This window comes from Toxorhynchites rutilus, chromosome 3 (assembly GCF_029784135.1).
Source record: "Toxorhynchites rutilus septentrionalis strain SRP chromosome 3, ASM2978413v1, whole genome shotgun sequence".
Lineage (NCBI taxonomy): Eukaryota > Metazoa > Arthropoda > Insecta > Diptera > Culicidae > Toxorhynchites > Toxorhynchites rutilus.
The window spans coordinates 95166611-95189813 of record NC_073746.1 but is presented as its reverse complement, the minus strand read 5'-3'; the positions used below and the strand labels follow the sequence as shown (position 1 = coordinate 95189813).

The following is a 23203-nucleotide window of genomic DNA, read 5'->3' as shown; positions in this document are numbered from 1 at the left end:
TATTCTCAAGCTGGAGAGAATACAATATCGTTGCTTGCGTATAGCCATGGGGTGTTTGCATTCGACACATACGATGAGTCTCGAAGTTTTGGCAGGAGTACCCCCGCTTACTCTTCGGTTCACAGAATTATCCTACAGATTTCTCATCCGTTGCAAGATCATGAATCCATTGGTGATTGATAACTTCGAAAATCTACTCCAGCTGACTCCTCAGTCAAGTTTTATGTCTTTATACCATGAGTACCTTACCCACGACGTGCACCCTTCACCAGGCATCTCCAACCAAGTTTGCTTCCCAAACTTTTGCAATTCCTCTGTCATTTTTGATCTGTCCATGCGACAAAAAATCCATGGAATACCAGATTACCTGCGCTCCAATGTTATTCCGTCGATATTTTCGGAAAAATATGGGAAAGTTGGATCTGATAAAATGTTCTTTACTGACGGTTCATACATAAACGGGTCCACTGGCTTCGGCATCTTCAATGAAAATTCCAGTGCCTCTTTCAAACTCAAAGATCCTTGTTCCGTGTATGTCGCAGAAATGGGTGCGATATACTATGCTCTAGGGATCATTGAAACACTGCCCATCGACCATTATTTTATTTTTTCAGACAGTCTCAGCTCAATAGAGGCAATCCGCTCAATGAAAGTTGATAAACGCTCATCTTATTTCCTAACAAGAATAAGACATCTATTGAGTGTTTTGGTCGAAAAATTATTCAAGATTACCTTAGCATGGGTTCCCTCTCATTGCTCGATTCCGGGGAATGAGAAAGCGGACTCGCTAGCTAAGGTGGGCGCTTCAGAAGGCACACTTTTTGAAAGGCAAATTGCTTATAACGAATTTTTTCACATTCCTCGTCAGGACACACTCGTTAGTTGGCAGCGCATGTGGAGTGAAGATGAGTTCGGTCGTTGGTTACACACGATTATCCCTAAGGTCTCGACGAGTGCATGGTTCAAGGGATTGAATGTAGGTCGTGATTTCATTCGCGTGATATCTCGGCTTATGTCCAATCACTACAACCTAAACGCGCATCTCTATCGCATTGGGCTCGCAGCAAACAATCTTTGTGATTGTGGCGATGGCTACCACGACATCGAGCATGTTGTCTGGTCGTGTATCCGGTTCCATGCTGCTCGCTCTCAGCTCTCTAGAGCACTGAGAGCAAAAGGCAGACAATCGGATATCCCCGTCCGGGATATCTTAGGTAGCCGGGATCCTGATCTTCTGCTTCATCTATACCTGTTCCTCAGAAACGCCGATGTCAACGTTTAATGATGTTTCCTTCGTTGTGTCCCCGTTTCATATCCCTCCTATCCGATCGATAAACTTTTACTTAGTCGCGGCAATACATACACACACTCTTTACAGATGCACGGGCCGAAGGTTGTGCAGTCCACTGATCATTCAACAAGAGCCAAAGGTTATACCGCTCATGACAACTCTACACGAGCTGATGATTGCGCCGGCTAGTGACCATTCTATCCTGGATTCCTCGAGTCGAGAAAGACGCACCACGCTAGATATGGGGTACAGACTAGGGGGGCGTTGCTGATTAATGGTCAGCTGCATCCCAATAGGAAGTAGCCCGTGTCGGGCACACGTATAGAGCATCGAAGACTGCAACATACCAATTATGAGAACACTTGTAATACTAACCTCGAGCCAACCGCGAGTAATCGGTTACATATTACTAACATAGTTGTAAGACAAAATTTGTCAAAATATTGGACTCCCGGCCCCGTCAGGCTAACGCCACATGTGCCTTAATAAAAAATATATTTTGGGAAAAAAAAAAATATGACTTATTTCAAAAAGAAATGTAACCTTTCAACGTTCAGGTGAAATTTGAGTGGCTATTACATGTACAGTGGGGTAAGAATAGTGATTTTTGGAGATTTTGCTTGATTTTTTACCAGGAATTCTTTATATCGATATTGCAGCCAAATTAAGAAAGATAGAATTTGGGTGTCAAAGCACAAATTGTAGAGCGGTTTGAGAGCTTCAATTTAATTGATAGGAACAATCCTATTAGTACAATTTTTAGAATAAAAGTAATAATAACACATTAAAAATTATTAACTTTTAAGTTTTTCACTTCCAAAATGTTGTTAAAATACACTAATTTAGATGTTCCGCTGCTATATCCTATACTAAATTTTCTTATCTTTCAAATGAAGGCAACAGAGTTGTCTTTCGTAGCGTACTTTTTAATGTAGAGCCAGTTTTAGGCAACAGAGTCCAAAACAGAAAAAAGTGCTATAACTCTGTCATTGTTTAAATTCGAACATATGCGTAGAAGGATTTTTTTTCATCAAATATGATCGTCTATCACCTCCTGAGAGAATCTGGATAAATTTATTTTTTTTCATGTGGGAAAGGTGTTTTCTGACTTTATGGGGATGAATCAAAAATCAAATTCCTCTTTTGTTTTCAAAAAACAAAAACATGCAGAAAAAACGAATAAAAAAAATTTTTTTTTGACTCGATTATCCGGAGTGAAAAAAAAATCAATACTCCGGATAATCGAGTCCGACCTGTACTTAGTTAGTACCAAGCATTCTGAGTGGCAAGCTCTAGAATACGCATGACCACAGTGCAAGACGAAAGATTCTGTATTACAATGAAATGAAATTATTTTGGATATATTGAAATAATGTCAATACTAGTCGGGTGAGAGTAAGTGCACTACGGATTCAAATAAGCAAAGAACATCAATCGATTATTTTCATTCAAGATTAGAAAACTTAGAACTGTTCTCAGGAAAATATGCGGAGGTACACTTACTTCACCACAAATCAAATTAAACGTCCCAAAAGAGACGAAATTGAATTAAACGTTAAGAAGCGTCCACATTACGCCAATCGGCCTTGGCCGCCCGGTAAAGCCGGCTAAATGTGAACGTACCGCCCGGGCTTGCCGACGTGCCGAAAACCGACTCGAATCAAACCGAACCCAACCCGAAACAAGTGGGTCCGGTTCGAGAAAGTCGAACCAAAACAAAACGAAGTAAATTAGCGTTGACGACATAGTGCTTCGTGTGTTCGTGACGGCTTCGTGCATCCGATGGGGCGTCCACATTACATAACGAACCGAATATGCCGCCTGGTACAGGTCGATCGGCATCATTCGGCATAATGTGGACGCGCCTTTACACTCGTAGCGATCGCAACGGAATCAACTGATATGCGAAAACATATTGAATCGATTCAAAATCGGTTAAAAAATTGGTAATAGCAAATATTGGCCGGATAGGCCGGATACCGGATAGTTATCGGATATCCGTTTCATCTTTAGTTTTAAGTGCCAATAAAAATAGTTATCTCGATTTTTCATTCGGAACTTGTTGCGAAATGTTGATTTGCACGATAATATACGCTATGCAAAATATTGACTCATTCAAACTTCATTTGTTAGTGTTGCAGACGATAAGATTTGAATTTTTTGAAAACCGAAAAATCACCAGAAATGAGGATTATCCCTTTTTTTTTTTTTGATTGCAAATGTCCTAAAATTGCGCGACACGTCGAGATTTACAGTTATCTCAAAAATTTTTTTGTCAAAAATCGACTTTTCAGATGAAAAAACGACCAAGTGCCAAAAAATGTTTTCGAGATAACAGTAAATATCGACGTGTCATGCAATTTAAAGACATTAAGCATCAACAATTTTTTTTAAAAACTCCGATTTATAGTGATTTTTCGTTTATCGAAAAAACTCAAATTTTAACGTCTACAACACTAATAAATGATGTTTGAATGAGTCAATATTTTGCATCGCGTATTTTATCGTGTATATCAACATTCCGCAACAAGTTCCGAATGAAAAATCGAGATAACTATTTTTATTGGCACTTAAAACCATACGTTTCGTCTCGTATTCCAGAAAAAAAACTATGTTAGAGAGTGTCGATTTTTGACAAAAATAAACAAAAATTTTCGAGATGACACTTGAACTCGACGTTCCATGCAATTTTAAGAGATTTGGCGTCAATCTTTTTTCGAAAACCCCGATTTCGTTTACTTCCCTCTTGGGTGATTTTTCGATTTAAAAAAAAACTCTAACTTTGGCCGCTTTGCGTCACTCTTCCTTAGGTCCGATTGAGCTGATATTTTGCATAGGGTGTTTTTTCGAGGTGATGAACATTTTGTATAGTGTAACTTTTTGAAATTTTAGGGTCGATTTTTTCCCATACATTCATTGGCATCCTAATATATATAGATTAATCAATTTTTTGCTTTGAAAACTATTCAAAAAACGATTTTTTTCTGCTTCCACTAGGTCCATTCGGTCACCCTAACATACTGAATGTTTATGGGTACTTGACCATTTTTGAAACAATCAGTTAGTTAGTGAATAAAATAAAAATAAAAACTCGTGAGACCCACCTGCAGTACCCGCTTCGGGAGACCCGTCTTCTGGGAGAGCTGCTTCAGATCCTTCGCATCCGGGTTGTGGTTGATGGCGAAGTAGGACTTCATGGTGCGCAGTTGGTGGTGCTTGAAGGAGGTCCGCATTCGTTTGGCCCGCGATGACGAGCCCAGGCCCCGGCTGAAGCCTAGATCTAGGTACTCTGTGTTTAAATCTGTAATGAAAGGACAATAAACATACAGTTAAAAAACATAATTACTTCAGTGAAGGGATCAAAGTCGGTGAACGTGTTGAAATGGGTTGAAATGTGTACCGTGATGATATCTTTCCTCCGCTGTGATCAACCTGCGCAGACACCCAGCAAAAAAGCTCCCAAGAAGGGGTCGTACTCTCGGCACAGGTTGTTTCGCGACACGTTAAATGTCGCTGACAGAGGATTGGAGCGGTAATGAACTCATACCACGCCAAAAAAAAACGACGGAAAAACAAAACATGACTCCGGTATGACATACACCCGTCTGTGTCTCACCGAGCGCTTTTGTTCGAGTTGGTAATAATCGTAAAAGTAATAAGATGTCTTCATTGCCCCCAAACACAAGTGGCTTCGTGGCGAAGGCGCGGAATCACGGGAAGAGACACTTTACGACCGAGAACGTCGTTTGTTTGTTGCGCATAAGATTTAAGTGTCAATGATTTGAAGAAGCTGGGAATTATTGTCGTTTCAAATGAACAAGGGTGATGCATTTGAAGGTCACGCGGAGCTAAACCACTCAAGGAAATTTGAGAGGCTGAGCTAGGTGAAAATTTTAGGAGATGAATATTTTGATCTTGCAAGCATTAGATTAGATAAAGTCATGCTTACTGAAAGACTTGAGGTGAAAGCCAACGAAAATTTAGCAACCATCGTGCCCCACCTGTCTGTCAGCTCGTTTACATACCAACGGCGCATCAGCTTTGTAGTGACATTAAATCTCGAAACATCACCTCACTCGCCGTTTTAATGGCACAAACGTAAAACTTTCATTCAACTTATTCTGCCCAACAAAAGTTTATCGCACCTGGATGAATAAAAAAGATCATTTGACTTCTCGTGGCGGACGCGCCTGTCGATCTCTCCCGCGGCCAGCATCGGATCCCATTCAGCTTTTGAGCTAATGCAGCGCGGTATTGCTTAGTACTTCGGCTTTTTTGTTGTTTTATAGCCTCCCAATGGTGAACATTCAAGCTATTCCCACGGTTCCTGACATACAGAGCCACCGGCCGGAATTCGGTAGCCGGAGCTAGCGGTTTTAATAGACAGTCTCGGCAGAAAAAAGGTGCTAGGTCTCGTCAAGATCATCGACAGGTCGGGGTCATAAAAATGACCAACGATCTAAACCAAATACGCACCAAGTTCAAATAGACAATGCGGAAGATGAGTGAGGAAGAAGCACGAAATTATACAGGACTGCGTCTGAAGGACGGGATCATCTCGAGATAGTTAAACATAGCTTGTTGTTTCGACTCCTCCTCACTCGCAAGGCCTCCGCCACGAGATCTAACGTAGAGCTTTGCGTCGAAAAATTCGGTAGCACTGCGGCTGTCTGGCGCACTGTTGGAAACCTTCGATTCAAGACAAATAATAACGGGGTTTGATTCCGATGCGAGCACCGCGGTTTACCGACAGCCAAGAGCGCGATACTTTGATGTTGGTCCGAAGGGACCAATGGCAGTTCGATTCTGGGTTGCCCGAGCAGCGTTTGGGGCGCTAATGCCAGCGGCAAACAATGGGAAGAAACACAGAGCTCCCTTTGCGTGTGATATTTGATTTTCATGTTAGAACAAATGTTAAAGTTTCCCTGGAGGTTTACTACAGATAGTAGCTACCAGAAATTTATCAGCATAACATAATTCAGAATTTATAGCTTTGAAATCATATGAAGTTTTTTTTAATTCTTGGTTGGTTCCGCAAACTATGAAGATTTCACCACACATAACAACAGTATCACGGAAACGCGCAATCATTATTGGTTGTCGAGAAATATTATACTGGTAAGTGTGAAAAAACTTCACCCGTAAGTGGAATTTTTGCTTACAATTCTATTAGACAATGTTGTATTGGCTATAAACAATCGCAGATGAAAATGTGCGGTGTATCTTACGGAACAATTTATTGTTGAATTTTATGAAGACGCAATTGTTAAAAAATATACACCTCAGAATTCTGGAAATAGTAATACAAACACCGATTATCATTAAAGTTTATTCTACACTGAATCTGATGAACAAGACTAACATAAAGTCTTTAAAAATTCATTATTTTGATTTTATATTTATTTCTAACCCAAAAATGCGATTTTCTTTGAATACTTGAGCAAATCACGGCTAGCAGCTAATGCAGACACTCGTTATTTTTACTCATCTTCATAATTTTACAATATAAATTGAAATAATGACTAAAACCGGGTCGTCTGTCGAACACCATATAAAACCATATGTGGGCCTGCGACACAAACTATTGGAAAAATACATAAACGTTCTCACATAACAAGCATGGGGCATAATTTCATATCAACGGCGTTGAAACCGCAACTTTTTAACGCGGTTACTGTGCGGGTAATGCCCCCAAGCCTAAAAACACACCAGTATTTCTGGAGTAAAAAGGAGAAAACTCACCGCTGATTACATAAACTGAAAAAAAGTGATGATGAAACACTCTCGTAAAGAAAAATGCCCCAAAAAATTACTCAATTACAATGAGAACCTTATTTCTGCAGACGAAAATTGACATCGAGCTGCCCTTTGTAGATTACTTTTCTATTTTGACGTGGGACTACGTCTAACCGGAATATATTTGGGGTAAAATGAAAACCTAATCACAGAACATGCAGGAAAAAATGAAAGATTTCGAATGCTTATAACTCGAACATTTCTTACTGGGTCGGGAGGATGTTTGCATCAATTGATAGGAAATATTTCCACGCATCTAATGCAATTAATAAAATGTTGTTTTTCATTAGATAAACAATTGAATAACTGTAAAAAGTTGAGCGTTATCTAAACACCCTAACTGCCTCGCTTTGATTGGCCCGATTTACGGTTTCCCCAACACAGCCATTAAAACCAAGCAGCCTTGGGGACATCGGCATTGCAAATACATAGAAGTAGGGCGACTTTTGTTCTCACCGAAAATAGTTCCCTAACACATACTTCAAAACCATGCATCGTTGGAGAAATCGGCATTGCAAACACATGAAAGTAGGGGGAGCATTTGTTCCCACCGAAATGTGTTCACTAACAGAGATTTAAAAACCATGGAACCTGGAGGACATAGGCATTACAAATTCATGCAGGTTGGGGATATTTTTGTTCCGACTGAAATGTGTTTCCCTAACACAGACTACAAATCCATGGAGCGTGGGTAAATTCTCATTGCAAATTCATGCATGTCGGGGGCATTTTTGTTCCCACTGAAATGTGTTTCCCCAACACAGACTTCGAAACCAAGGTTTCTGGAGAAATGGGCTCTGCAAATAAATGCAAACCGCGAGTACTTTTGTACTCGCTTGCCTTTGTGTAGACTAGAATATGTTTCGCTAACACGATCTTCTGAACTTAAGAACCTGGAAAAATCGTGCAGACGCTAGATGCGAATGAACTTTCAAGTTTCAGGCAAATTCGCTTCGAGAAGTACGACACTTGAGACATGCAAACTTCAGAGGGAAACGCAAAATAAAATAATCGTTCGACAATCCTTCCGTTCACAAATTTTGTCCTAGGCATCATACCAAACGTAAAAGGACTGTCATTAAATTTACTTGTAACGAAGAATATAATCTATCACAATGCATGATTTGCCCTTACATGGCATTTGTTCAATCTTTTTACTCACAAAGCAATTATATTGAATTCGATTGAATTCGGAAATTGTTTTATTCAAACAAGAATTTAATCAATACAATCAAATAATTGCTAAGCTAAGGTTCCACGTCAACCTTACGGTTATATCATAGATTGAACCCACCCATTTTTTTATTTACAATTTGAACAGAACGCCAGCTAGGTGTACACAGTAAGTGTCAAAGGTATTGATACACAGTACTGCAAGTTTGTACATCATTAAAATATAAAATAAAAATGTAATTTATTAATCATACATAGGTGTTTGTCTTTCCCGACATTCCCCTACTTATATTCGTGTATAATGCCATCTGTAATTAGAAAAAGATCTATGAATCGCTCGAATTTCCATCGACATCATGAATATACTTTTTTTATTTTTCTATAGACATAATATACGATTGCGAACTAATTCTATATTATATACGATTTAACATATACCAGGTTATTTCTTCTCGAATGGCATTAACATTCCTTGTGGAACTTTTGCCGTCTCAACGTATGCGTTAACTAGCATTTATTGATACTTAGTTGAGATTTCTTAAGCCAAATAACACGCCTTGAATGTATTCCGAGGGGCAAGTTCTAGAATACGCCAGACCACAGTGCAAGTCGAAGGAAATTTCTCTGACGAAAAATCGCCCGGCCAGAATGGGAATCGAACCTGAACACCCGGCATAATAATGTGAGACGCTAACCACTCGGCCACACACACACATTATCACTTGAGAGCCGTGGTGGCTCGAGCTGTCTCAATTATTCGTCTCCAATCTACTCGGTCCTGGGCCACTCTTCGCCAGTTCCGTAAGCGTCCCGTCACTCGCAAGTCGGCTTTGATCTGGTCGAGCCACCTGGCACGTTGAGCCCCTCTATTTCTGATGCCGGCGGGGTCATTGAAGAGAACGGATCTCACTGCACTGTCGTCCGGCATCCTCGCGACATGTCCGGCCCACCGTAACCTCCCGACTTTCGCCAGGTGTACAATGGGCATCTTTCCAAGTAGTAACTCGTGGTTCATACGTCTGCGCCACTCTCCGCTCTCCGTTTGTACTCCCCCAAAAATAGTCCGCAGCACTTTCCGCTCAAAGACGGCCAGAGCGCGTATGTCCTCCATAAAGCAGCGTCACAGTCTCGAGTCCATAAAGGACCACTGATCTTATTAAGGTTTCGTACACCGTTAGCTTTGTGCGACGCCGTATTCTCCTTGACCGAAGCGTCTTGCGGAGCGCGAAGTATGCACGACTTCCAGCCTGAATGCGTCGTTGGATCTCTTTCGGTCACGGGTGCACTTATATACCAGGTTATACAGCTTGGAATTTGGCTTGAAATGGTATTATGCTACCGCTGTTCTTTGCTCACAGCTGAGTAATTTTTTTTTTATTTGAGGTTAATCACGATAAGCAACTAAAAACATTTGAGATGATGCTGCATCTATACCTGTTCCTCAGAAACGCCGATGTCAACGTTTAATGATGCTTCCTTCGTTGTATCCCTCCTACCCGATCTATAAACATTTACTTAGTCGCGTCAATACATACACACACTCTTTACAGATACATGGCCTAAGGTTGTGCAGCTCACTGATCATTCACCATGAGCTGAGGATTGTACCGCTCATGACAACTCTTCACGAACTGATGATTGTGCCGGCTAGTGACCATTCTATCCTGGATTGCTCGAGTCGAGAGAGAGATGCACCACGCTCGATTTGGGTTACAGTAGGATCGAATTTCGAATCGAATTTCAAAAACTTCAAAAACCGACCATGTACATTTTGTCTATTGGTCCAAATAAATGACCTCTGCAAAATTTCGGCTCAATCGGTCATGATTTAGGGGTGCCTCAAAGCACTCAAAATTTTGATTTTGAAGTCCCAAAAAGTCGAATTTCGGCCAAAAATTTTTTTCGAGATAACACCAGATCTCGACGTTTCATGCATTTTTAAATCATTTGGCATCGAAAAAAATCGATTTTCTAAAGTTCCTTTACTCCCCCCCCTTGGGAGATTTTCGAGGATCAAAAAATCAAAACTTTAAGCGCTTTGAGGCACCCCTAAATAATGTACGATTGAGCTAAACTTTTCCACAGGTAATTTTTTTGGACCAATACACAAAATGTACATGGTCGGTTCTTTAAATTCGAAAAAAAAAAATTCCATACCTTCATTGTTACTCAGGCTAAGTCCCAAAAGGTCGATTTTCAGAAAAAAAATTTTTCGAGATGACACCTGATGATCTCGACGTTTCATACATTTTTAAGTCATTTGGCATCGAAAAAAAAATCGATTTTCCAAATTTCCTTTACTCCCCCCTTGGAAGATTTCCGAGGATCAATCGACTACGCGCTGTCTAGAGCAGCACTGGAAGAGATTCGCAGTGGTACTCACAATTTCTCCGATACAGTAGGTAAGCACACAAATGGGCAAAACAAATATATTGAAAAATGTAGCTGATTCTAATTTTCATCAATTTTCAAATTTCCACACGCACTGGGAGATTGTAATGTGTAGCAAATCAAACAAATTTTAGAGAATTTCTGATTCGTTTGGTATACAAAACTTCGAAATCTGTTCTCAGCATTAGTAGTTATTAACGTTAACATTATTTCATAAGTATTTTCGTTTAAAGCAGCACTGGCATAGAATTCGCAAATGATATCTTTTATACTCCCGCCCGGTAGATTGTGCCCACATTACCTGCGTTACCGGTTGTCTTTACGACAAACCGTTACATGCGTTAACTGTTGTTTTTTGGGTGTGCGCAGATTACTCGTACCGAATTTCCATCTTAAAGTCCGTAGTTCACCGTAAAAGATATTCTATTGTTACCGCTGGCAGTTTATAGCTCCGATCTCGACCCTGCGTCCATTTTAGTTCCCAAGAATGAAGTCGCATCCCAAGAGAACCCATCATGGCAACATGGAGGCTGTCAAGAAAACTTCTATAAAAGTGAAAACCGGCTTTACTACAGAATACTATCAAAGCTGTTTCCAACTGTAAGAGCATAATAGGAATCCATGTTTTGAGTTAGAACAGGACTGTTGTGAAGGTCGATAATAATTTTGTTTTGCTTTAACTTTATTTACTTCTTTATTCAGAAATTCCTGCAAAACGAAGAAGATGAAATACATTGCAATAATAGGTTCGTTTCGAAACAAAACAATGTAATATGAAGGTAGACTAATGCTGAAATAGGTCGATACGATGACAATATAGGCAATCTTTGGACGAGAAAAAAAATTGATAAAATCATTGTAAGATGGCAACATCTCGACGTCGTTTTCTGGCACGATCCTAGCACAGAATTTTATTGGGGGTGCTTCGAAAACTGCTTCGGTGAAAATTGACAACTCTTGTAAGACTCTGGTTACCCCTGGAGGTTTCCTGCTTGAAATTACCTCCACGTACAAAGATTGACATAACCTGTTAACGAAAGCATCGGTTCAAACTTTGATGTTTCCACAGTGAATATATGTTTCTGTATAAATGTTAGCCTTCGAAACGAAGAACAAACCCCGATCGGAAGCTGTTCAGAGATTCGTTCCCTTTCGGTTACCCCACCAAACTGTGTTTTTTTTTCCTTCTAAGGAAGGTGCATCGCGGCTCTCAACTGCTGCTCGGTCAGTCGGTCCAAGTCTGCGTATTAATATGTTTAACACCGAGCCGTTAATAGCACAGATAATAAAGGAGTCGTAAAGCTCGAACAAATAATAAAAGAATCGTTTATTGACTGCGCTTGGTTCGAGATTTCCGAGCGGTCAAATTCTTCTCGGAAAGCCTACCATCTTTTATTGTGCCCTCGCACGAAAGGGGTTATTCCGCTCGTCGTTGTGTTGTGTTTTGCTTTGTTTTTCAGGTGAAATAAAAACTCAAGACACAATCCGATCCAATGATGCGTGCCATCTAAAATTGCGTCGGAGTCGCACGGAGTGCGATGATTCCTATCGGTTACAGGAAGCTTCTATTGCAATTTTAGATGTTTTTTGGTCCTCCCTGAGTAGCTGGCATACCATTGTCCGTGGGTGTGACCTAGCACAATTCAAAACCCACGGATCCCCGAAGCTCACGGTTTCGATTGCTCGCTTTATGTCTGCCTAAATATACACCGCAGACTCGCCGCACCGCTGCGCAGCCCATAAAACTCTGGAAGCAATTTTTCGGTCAAGTCATGTTCGTAAAATCAAAAGAATAACAACGACAACGGATCGATGAGACACGTCCCCTGTAATCATCGGACAGCCTCTGTATTTTTTTTTCGTGCTTCTGCCAGCAGCGGATGATCTTGAGGAAGACTGCATTCGAGTAAAGAAAAAAAAACAACACCAGCTCTAAATTATATAATAGAGTCATAAGCCATGCGGCTATTTGATTTTGCGTTTTGTTTCCGAAAATCATCGGAGCTTATCTCAGAATCTCCGGTTGATTCCGAGCAGAGTAAGAGTCATTCTGTGGCAGTACCGTAAATTAGCGAATAATGAACCCCTGCCGCACGGCAGAACCTTCCGTTGTGTTTTCATTTTTTAATTCCCTCAAACCAGAAGCCGATAAAGATCAGTCTAAGAGCGAGCCGATCCGGGTCTGAACGGTGCGTGGGTTTCGTTGAGACCCCGAAGATAACGAAACTCAACTCCCTCTGGCACCTCCTCCATCTATTTACGTTTCCTATTCGAGGCATTTTGAAATATTTTTATGATATGTTTATTAACTTCTTGACTTCACACACACACAAAGTGCAGCCGACTCGGGAGCGAAGGTCAACAAAGCGGACAGTGAGAACGATATTTTTCACAACCATAGAAAAAAGGTAGATCCTTTCGAGGTCTCTATTTTTGGTGCTAATAGAGATAAACGACTACCGCTTCTGTCCTTAGACCACTGTTTGAAAATAGCTTACCTCTTTCTAGTGGTCTCTCACAAATTAATCCGAAAGGAAAGATAAAAAAAAGCGAGCAAATCTATAACTCATGACATGTGCGGCAAGTTCCCGAACTGCGGCTGTCGTGACTGTCTGGGCTCCTCCGCCCCGGTCTTATCCAAATCGATTCCGGGAATTGAGCTCATCTGTCGAAACATTATCACCACACAAAGTAGTGAGCTGTATTTTCAACAACACGACAACACGCAACAATCCCGTTCCGTGCCGCACGGATCTGGAATGCGTTTCCTCGTGGAGGCCGCGATTCACGCGATTGGCCCTTGTCGGAACCATTCATTCATGAAATCGATTCCATTGAAGAAAACCTCAGCAATGATAAGTAGGATTTTCTCGTTGTTGCATGTACGGATATTAATTTGTTGTTTTTTTTTTTGCAATAGACTAATTAGCTCAAACGACAAAGGTCACCCGACTGCTGAGACAATTAGCGATAGCAATCGGTGGCGACCGAGGTATAAAAGCATCAAATTTCCCCCGTCACGAATAACACATTGAATATTTATTTCCGCCACTGTGAAACACAGTAATGGCAGACGAGCTGATTCGTTCAATAAGCATCCCATTTGCTGGACCACTTTAGTCACTCCCGGGTTGATCTTTTCCCCCCGACGAACACGCCGCATATTTCTAATCTGATCCCGCCGATCGGAGCGTGACTTCGGGGAGCAGATGCTGCGCCATGCACACGAAATTCACTTTCGTGGAGGTCCGCGTGGATCGCGTGGTAAACACAAATGTGGGCAAATAAATAAAGCAAGAAAGAGAGAGAGAGAGAGAGAGAGAGAGAGAGAGAGAGACAGAGAGGTGGGGTAACTCACCTAAGCTAGCGGTCATTGCTTCGATGTCTTTCGGTTTCCGCTTCCGGGGTCGTCCCTTCTGGCGGGGTTGCTGGGGCAGGGCGGTAACGGTGTGGTGAGGCGAGAAGTAGCCCGCCGGTGGCATTTTACTGCTTCCGGTAGAGTCGCTCGGACTGAGCGGGGCACTAGGGGAGGTTCCGTACTGGGTGGGGTACTGACACTGCATGGCCAGCGGAAGTGGCGCTCCCGGATCCAGCGAGATATCGATGTGGGACCTGCGTGGAAAATGATCGCGATGATGGTTAAGAGACCGGACCAGATGTGAAGTGTTCCAGACTCACCTGCAAAGCACCGCCGAGTCCCGTATCGTGAAGTGGTCGCCCTTGTTCAGCAGGGTATTGCAAATCGCGCAGCAGAAGCACCGTATGTGGAAAACTAGGTGTCGAGCTCGCATAACTAACTCGGAGGAACTAATTGAAGCCAGACATTTCGAACATCGTCTCGAGCCGAATACTCTGAAAAAAAAGAGAGGGAAAAACAAAATTAAAACATATTAGAAATATACTCGTAAGTATGGAAGAGGAGGCCAATAGTCGAGTCATTAATCTTCACATGATTTTCTCTGCATCACGCTGGAGGGCGCAACAAGTGTTTGGTTGGTTTCGTTCCGTTGTCGTTATTGTTGCAGCCCAGAATGAAATGTTTTCCAAACCGTTCCGGTTTGTGACAACCGGAGAATAGGAGGAAAAAAAAATATATACTGCAAAGACAAGTTCCCGTTCTCTGTGCGAGCAACGGACCAAAGGGCGTTCCCAGCTGAATCCCACTTTACTGGGAAGTCGCAGCCCGCCAAACATGAAATATGAGTAATCATGTTTGAAATATGCGGTTCACATTGCGCGGTTTGAGGCAGTAAATTTTCCGTGAAAAAAATAATATTCGAGAGATGTGACGTTTTGGTTGCGGGGCTTGAAGTATGGAAGTATTTATATTAATGAGCAGAGGTAGTTTTGAAGACTTATGAAGACAGAAAACATGCCTATATTTTAAACAATAAACACACGGTTTTATACATAATTTCGAGGTTCGGAAAGTAAAAACTGGATAAATTTTACTAATTTTGTTTTTTATAATATAGTGGAGATAAATGTGGCATACGACGTCATTCAAATTTCCGCTCAATGATCGCTCTTGGAAAATTGTTTGATTCTTTTTGATCTTTGGTATTCAGCTGCTCAGAAGTCTGGTGATGTTCCACGTGAAGCTAATGATATGGTAAATTTCAGACATCAAAATATTTGCATAACTAAAAATCAAGAAACAATGTAACAAAAATAATATAGTAATTCATCATGTCAATCCTCACGATTGAAAAATTCTAAAACGTTGTATCGAGAGCCTACCGTCGAATTCTGTTCAACGTAAACAGATACGCTGTTGGAAAACCACCGATGTCTTCTGTGGTCTTTTTTGGTTTCTAAGAGTTTATTGAAAACATTAAAAATTGAAAAAAAATTGAAGAGCTTTCCAATAGGGGGAACATCTAGACAATTTGACGGATTGGCTGTGCTAAAAACATAATTTATCTCTTGTACATGGTATTACTCCAGGACTTCAGTAGTGACATGAAGTCAAATCGGACCGAGCAGAGTACATACTTCGCGTCGCTTCTAATTCATTAATCGTTTCTGTGACCATATATTAGGTTGGGGAGAAAGTAATCCATTATTTTTGGGTAAAATTCAAACATTTTTTTAATATGCTTCGGATTGTCTGATTGTCCGAAAATATCATACAGATGAACAATACGTGTTTTGCCTGTTAAAGAGTTATCGCATTACGCAAAAAACCACAATAGTTCCTGAATTCCCATTTTGTTCGATCCCATTTGCACCCAAAACCCGCAAACCGACAACACTGCCAAAGTGTCGCCAAATTGAAGATTGCTTCGGGATTATAAACTCCTTGGTAGACAAAAATATCTGGAGAGCCACGAATTGCAAACAGTTGATTAGTAGAATCAAGAGATGCATTCGCAAAGTTGACCTAAAGACCGCTCCTGTTCTGTGAATGAGACTCAGAGGTTTAAAATTCCGTGTCAGTTCCCAGGGTCCCCAGGGACCGCATTGTATGATTTATCAACCACTGTGTAAGATTTGAGCTATGATTTTTTCTTAACTGTTGAATAAAATTACGAAGACAATTTTTTTGCAAAATAAAATCACATGACTTCACTGGACTCAAAAATCCAAAATCAACATGCAGGTGAAGCAATAACGTCAGTAACAGACTGTTGGGTAGCTGGTTCGATGCCAATACGCAGGACCCTATCCTGCGTTTCGTCGACCTGGGACTGTCGCGGTTTTCTTTCCTGGGTTTATAATGTGGGGGGTGAGTAACCACCAAATAAACACAGCACCAACTTGAATATGCACTACAGTCTGTTTATTTATAATTCACAACTCATATATTTACAATTCATTCACATTTATATTATTTACAGGTAATTTTAATATGACATAAATAATTTGACCGTTCCAATGGCCGTTTCTTCCAACTCTCTTTTTTATAAACCTTCTATTTTTCATCTTCTTTTTTGTTTCTTATGATTTCTTGTTTGTCTTCCTTTCTCCTATCTCTTTCTCTCTTTGTTTTGTATCATGGTTTTTTTTGTGTTGGTAAATTTCAGGTTTCCAAAGCCAACGAAGGTCACCCATGCAGCAAATCATAAAAGTGGGGGTTTACCGAATGTAAAATATTCTCGGATTGTTCAGTAACCAACATTCTCGCCCGCGCTGAAATTACTTAATTTCTGAAATGATAAATAAACCTCTCGCATACTGGATTGGCAGCTCTCCTAAATTTTCCTCGATGATATTTCTAAACCTTTTATCCCTTTTGTATTCCATTTCTCAATTATCGCATTTCCTTCCTAATTTCCCAATCCTGGTAATTCCTTTTTACCATTCTGATTTCATTTCATTTCAGTTCCTTCTAAAATCTTGCTCTCTTGGCAGCACAGGATTCTTCAAAATTTCTCAAATTCATCGTGGTGAATCTTCTCCATGAAAGCTTATCTGTTGATTTTAGGTTCAATAATTCTCTCCCATTGGTATAGTTAAATTTTGATGTGCGGATATTGCGTCGTTTGTTTGACCCATCCTTGATAAATCTTTTATCAAAGTTTAATCCTTTGGATGTTGTGGAAATATTACAACATTCTACGCGAGTAGTGCTTGGTATACTAAAAGTCCCTGCAATCACCCATCCGAATACCGAGTCTGTCAGCTCTGGTAATCCGTTCCCGATATAAAATTGACTTCCCGATTTGAAAAATTTGTTGAAATGTTGTATTCCGAGAATCAGGTCTATCGGTTTTGATCTCGAAAATGCTGGATCTGCCAATTTCAAGCCCCTTGGTATTTTCCAATTTCTTACAAATATGTTTGAAGTTGGTAAATTGCCTGTCACCTTATCAAGCAATCGGAATTCCATCTCACACGAAAATCCTTCTACTCTCGATCTAATATTTGCCTTAACCTTTTGTTTTACCCTTTTATTTGTTTTGCCAATGCCGATTACACGAAGCTTCTGCTGGAACCCTTTGGAGTCTCATGAGGTGACAAAACTGTTCTGACATGAAGTTGTCCTCAGATCCCGAATCTAGCAATGCTCTTGCTGGATAAGTGATCCCTTTATCATCTTCCACAAGAATGACAGCCGTTGCTAGTATAACCGATGATTCCTTGGTTGATATTGTGTTTGATGAAACTATTGCAGAAATGTTCGAATGTTCACCATTTGATTCCATTCCAGCTCCCCTAATTTCTGGTGAAATATTCCCTTGGTTTGATGACCTCTTCACTGCACAATATTGAGGTTTGAAGCATATCAATGTATGGTGTTTCTCCATGCAATTCCGGCATGCACATCGCGAGTTACAGTCGGTTGCTTGGTGTCCCCTCCGGAAGCAATTCCGACATAGCGAAAGGGTACGGATCAAATTATCACGAGCGGATAATGTCATCTGTTGGAACTTCGGACATTGGTAAAGGAGATGGAAACCTGGACAAACTACACATTGTTCCCTGGACGATATCAATGCGTTATGGCTAGTTTTGGCTAAAGGTATTTTCCCCTTGAATTGTTGTGAATAATCCTGATTCGCCTCGACGGATTCTTCGGGAAGTGAACTAAGCACCCTTATTCTCCTCTGTAGGAATTCCGTTAAATCTTCGATCGTATTATGCTCCTTTGGAGTAGAATGCTCCTCCCAGCTTCTGCGTGTAGTTGGATCCATTCTCGAACACAACACATCCAGTAGCAATAAATCCTTGTAATCGGCTGGTTGTACTAGTTGATCCAAAGTTTTAACGATACGCTCAAAAGCTTCTAAAAGTGACTGCAGTTCGGCTACCGACTCTCTTGTAACGCTTGGTAAATTAAAAAGTGCCTGCACCTGCCTACGCTTGAGCATCTTGCTATCATTATAGCGTTTCATTAACGCATCCCACGCTATCTGGTAATTCGCTTTGGTGATTGCGAGCGAGTCTATCAAAGACCTAGCTTCTCCTACTAAGCACCCCTTTAAATAGTGGAGTTTTTCTACATCTGGTAAGTCTGTTTTGCAATGAATCAATGACAAATACAGATCCCTAAAGCACAACCACTCATCAATGTTGCCATCGAAGGTCTGCAACTTGATTTGTGGGAGTCTAACGTGCTCATGGATTGGTTGTTGGTTGGTAATTGAAAGGTTCAACTTCTCCTCTGGCTCCTTGACCATCTCAAGTTGCAAAGATTTCGCCCTGTAATAACGATCGCCAAATTCCGATCGTTTCCTGGAGTAGGTTTCGTCATCGTCATTGAAATCTTCGTGCATCTCGATCTCCATTGTTGTGTCGTTGATCTGATCCCATAATTCGTCCAATTTCTCTATATGAACTGTCGCTGCAGTCGCTGGAGTGTCATCATCCATCGAGTCGACAAAACGGCAAATATCGTCGAGCATTCCCAATAGAGCCTTCAACCTCGTTTGAAGCGCCTTGAGTGAAGTATTCCGCGTGATTGGTGCCATAATTCCCAAAGTTGTTTCGTAGGATAGGAAATACAAATTCTGTAGTACTCAAAAACACCAGCCACGGCTGGGCATATACTGTGAACTGACCTACGGAATAATTGTTGGTTCTAGTATCCAAAAGCAGTGCGCCGGCTGATCATCGGAATCACATCTGCTGCTCCTCATTAGTAAAACGTGTAATTTTCAAATTCGAGTACCCCTCGGTTACACGTTCCACAAAAATTCAATCGAATGCCAAACCAATACCAGTGTGCAAGATGGAAAGCGTGGGTGTAGTAAACAATAACAAACTCCAGCTTCCGCTGGACATATACAGTTCATAAACTGACCTTAACAAGAATAAGGGATTCGATGTGGGTGATTTCTACGGTAAGCGGTGCGATTAACCGGTGTTACGATGTGATTTCGTACTTTGGTCCTCAGTGATGACAAAATAGTGCGATGACATCCGTTGGCCATATGATTTTGCCTTCGGCTGTGTTTGTGTTGTTTCTCCGATGGTGATATATAAACAAACAGTTGGTGTAGATTTTGCCAAAATGTCTCAGCAGCGGCTGGACATATCTCGTGTATATAGTTACCTGGACAAACCAGGAATTGAAGCCGACGAAATGTTCTGTGATGCCACAGTGTACCGTATGTGTTGTGCCAACCCGTATTTTGACATTGATTCCCAGCGAAATGATTGATCGCGATTGCCCTGGATGGTGTGAGTGCGTGGATGCCGTATTGTTTCTGGAGAACCAGGAATTGCACCCGGTGTTATGATGAATCAATGTATCGGTTGTGATCAAGTATGCTCGATGGATTGGATATGCCTTTGTTTTCGTTGATCACGTGATGTTGTTCGATGACCCCAAATGTTGTTTGTTTATATCTCATATCTTTGTTTGCATATCATTTCCTCTGGACAACCAAGATTTTGAACCTGGTGTTGAAGTTGAAGTGTAGAATCGAGTGTTTTTGATATGTTCCTTTCCTGCTACCTTCGGTCGGATTTACTGTAGTGCGAGTCAGTATGATGTGGATTGGATATTATTGATGCCAGTTATTGGTTGGTGGTGCAATGGAATTCAGCTGAGTTGGTTGTGATGGTGGATCTTCGGTTGTGTCGTAGAATAAACAATGGCGAATCCCCAATTCGCTGTTGTATTGGCCCAAGTGATGGCGGATTTTCCTTTTCGTTTGATATAATTTGGCTGCTGAATCCTTTCCGTTTATCCGGTTCGAAGGACCATTGTTGGGTAGCTGGTTCGATGCCAATACGCAGGACCCTATCCTGCGTTTCGTCGACCTGGGACTGTCGCGGTTTTCCTTCCTGGGTTTATAATTTGGGGGGTGAGTAACCACCAAATAAACACAGCACCAACTTGAATATGCACTACAGTCTGTTTATTTATAATTCACAACTCATATATTTACAATTCATTCACATTTATATTATTTACAGGTAATTTTAATATGACATAAATAATTTGACCGTTCCAATGGCCGTTTCTTCCAACTCTCTTTTTTATAAACCTTCTATTTTTCATCTTCTTTTTTGTTTCTTATGATTTCTTGTTTGTCTTCCTTTCTCCTATCTCTTTCTCTCTTTGTTTTGTATCATGGTTTTTTTTTGTGTTGGTAAATTTCAGGTTTCCAAAGCCAACGAAGGTCACCCATGCAGCAAATCATAAAATTGGGGGTTTACCGAATGTAAAATATTCTCGGATTGTTCAGTAACCAACACAGACAATTGATGCATTGTGTGCAGTAAGTGTGAATAAAAGCAATAGAATTATTTACACAAAATGGAATAGGATTGCTCATACTTTTTTGTCTTTTTTCACAACCGTCTTGAAATTAGTATTTTTATTACTGTTCAAATTTCAAATCGTGAAAAACCTTTAATGTTCGATGAAGAATGGGATATTTCGACCTTTTATAAGGCCGTGGAAACTAATCATGGTAAAACTGACACCCTAAGGATTTCCACATATTTCCAAGATCTCCTATGTTTCTTTGACTTCAATTGGTTACAGGACTTCTCTTTAACTTTAACTTTAACTATTAACATCCACCATACCTTTTTTACCGTTCTGGTCGTTTGTCTGCTCTGAGCCACCACAACAAGAAATCATGCTAATCTTATATTTTACTTAATCAAGTATCAGTTTATGCTATTCCTAAACGAAGCTTGATGTCTAGTGAACCTGTTCACGAATCAAGACGGTGCTCCTTTGAGTAGTACTCGGTACTCAGTATCAAACAAAGTATTCACCCACACAAGACAACGCACAGTTCGTAAATGCACAGGAAAATCATAACTGCAGAATTTAGCCATTTTAACACTTTGGTGTGATGGAAAGGTTGTATCAGAACTACTGTTTGCATAAATGTCTCATGTTATTTGAATATACGCATAAGTGCCTCAAGCGAACAAATCTTTGTTCATCTAAAGTGAAAAGTTCTGATCATTTCGGAATCATTATTTGAGTAACTCGTCCAGTCTACAGTATCTGATGATCATTTTTGAGCAGAACTCGATTTTTGATAGAATACAATAAGGGATGTTTTCAGGTGAAATAAATGGGAGTGCGGGTGAGATCGACACCCTGTCGGGCCGAACCGACACCTTTAGAGAAATGAATGTAAACTTGTTACAATAATTTCTAAGTATCAAGAGGATGTCTATATACTATTTGGACGCTTCAAGAGGGGAGAGTGGGGATAGTTACAAAGTGTATGTAATTGGATTGCTCAAATTTTGAATAGTAAAAAAGCTCTCGCCGCTGATGTGTGCTTAGGTTTGCGGAACGAATTTTCGAATTCCGGTCTAGAAATCTCAGCCAGCACTTATGTTTATGTCCCAGTTTGGGTGAGCATCCACGGGAGATGTGCCGATGAACGTTGAAGGCTTTTTTGATTGCATGCCCGATTCATCGTTGGTTTTGGCTGTTTATCAGTCCAGGTCTCTCGTTTTATCTTCCAAATATAACATGCGGAACCTACAGGCATCTATAAAAAGTAAGGACGTATTTTTCCTGCCAGTGGAACACAAACACTGGTGCCAGTTTTACCCTGACTGAAGGTGTCGGTGTTACCCCGAACTGACTCGATTGCAAAGGTTTCACTCATCGATAAGCAACAAAATCACCTACCGTCTCACAGAATACATTGACCAATGATCTAAGAAGACTCGTTTTCCGAAATTTTCCGACAAAAACGCTTGAATTCCACTAGCGAAATTTTACACGGACTAACTTCTGTTTGCTGACCGGTTCTGTTTTGTTGTTTGTTTTAACAGCAAAGCAACTTCCGCAGCTGTAGGGTGACTCGAAACGTAAGAAATGACATATGTGTACAGGAAACATCGGAAAATTTGCAAAAAATTCTTCTAGCTGGAAAAATCAGAGGGTGTCGGTTTTACCCTGATTTCCCCTACATGTTATATGTTATGGTTTCTATAAATTGTAAATTACACTGTAGTAGCTGTTTAGGCGTAAGAGTATTCCTGTTCAGCAGACCGGACAGCGGAGACAGTTGATATGATTATCGTTGTGTTATTAGGGGAGCTATGTACACTATGTACATAGTGTACACTTGAAAAAAATTAGAAAAATATTCATAATAATATAATAAATTTCTTTTTTTTTCTATTTCTGTTCTCTGAGATGTCTACTTTACTGTAGTTTTTGTCCCAGGTTTGTCCTATGCTCCGTTTCAAAGTTACAAGCCAATAAGTGGAGCTAAGTCTTTGCTTAAGGAGCACGGATCCAAGATTTAAAACGCGTTTTTGTCGAAACTAAGTTTTGCAAACTGGGTGGAGTTCTACCTCCGGAACGGACCATCCGATTTTGATAAAATAGTTTTTTTTTTCAGATTCTCCACTAAATTGCCTGTCACCGTACGTAGAATTTTTTTTTGGATATATTGAAAAATAAAATTTTGATGAATGTTTTTTTCTTGATTTTTGAGGTAAAAACACATTATTTTTACAAAAACTGTCGCCAATTCGTCAAAAATCAATATTTCGAAAAAATCCTACGTACAATGACAGGAAATATATCCAAGATTTCGTAAAAAAAATTCATTGTTTGATATCGGTCCACTAGAAAAACTTGTAGAACTCCCACCAGTTTACAAGGTTTTG

General features: G+C 40.5%; 1 protein-coding gene across 1 annotated transcript in view; it reads right to left on the bottom strand.

Annotated features, from left to right (window-relative positions):
* The window catches only part of LOC129776857 (protein apterous), a 178687-nt gene that overhangs the window by 13309 nt on the left and 142175 nt on the right, over positions 1–23203 (bottom strand). The window contains exons 5-7 of the mRNA XM_055782746.1: positions 14330–14503; positions 14010–14263; positions 4396–4592 (exon numbers count right to left, since the gene is read on the bottom strand). Of these exons, the coding sequence (XP_055638721.1) occupies positions 4396–4592; positions 14010–14263; positions 14330–14503 (625 nt within the window). The remainder of the gene's footprint in view (positions 1–4395; positions 4593–14009; positions 14264–14329; positions 14504–23203) is intronic.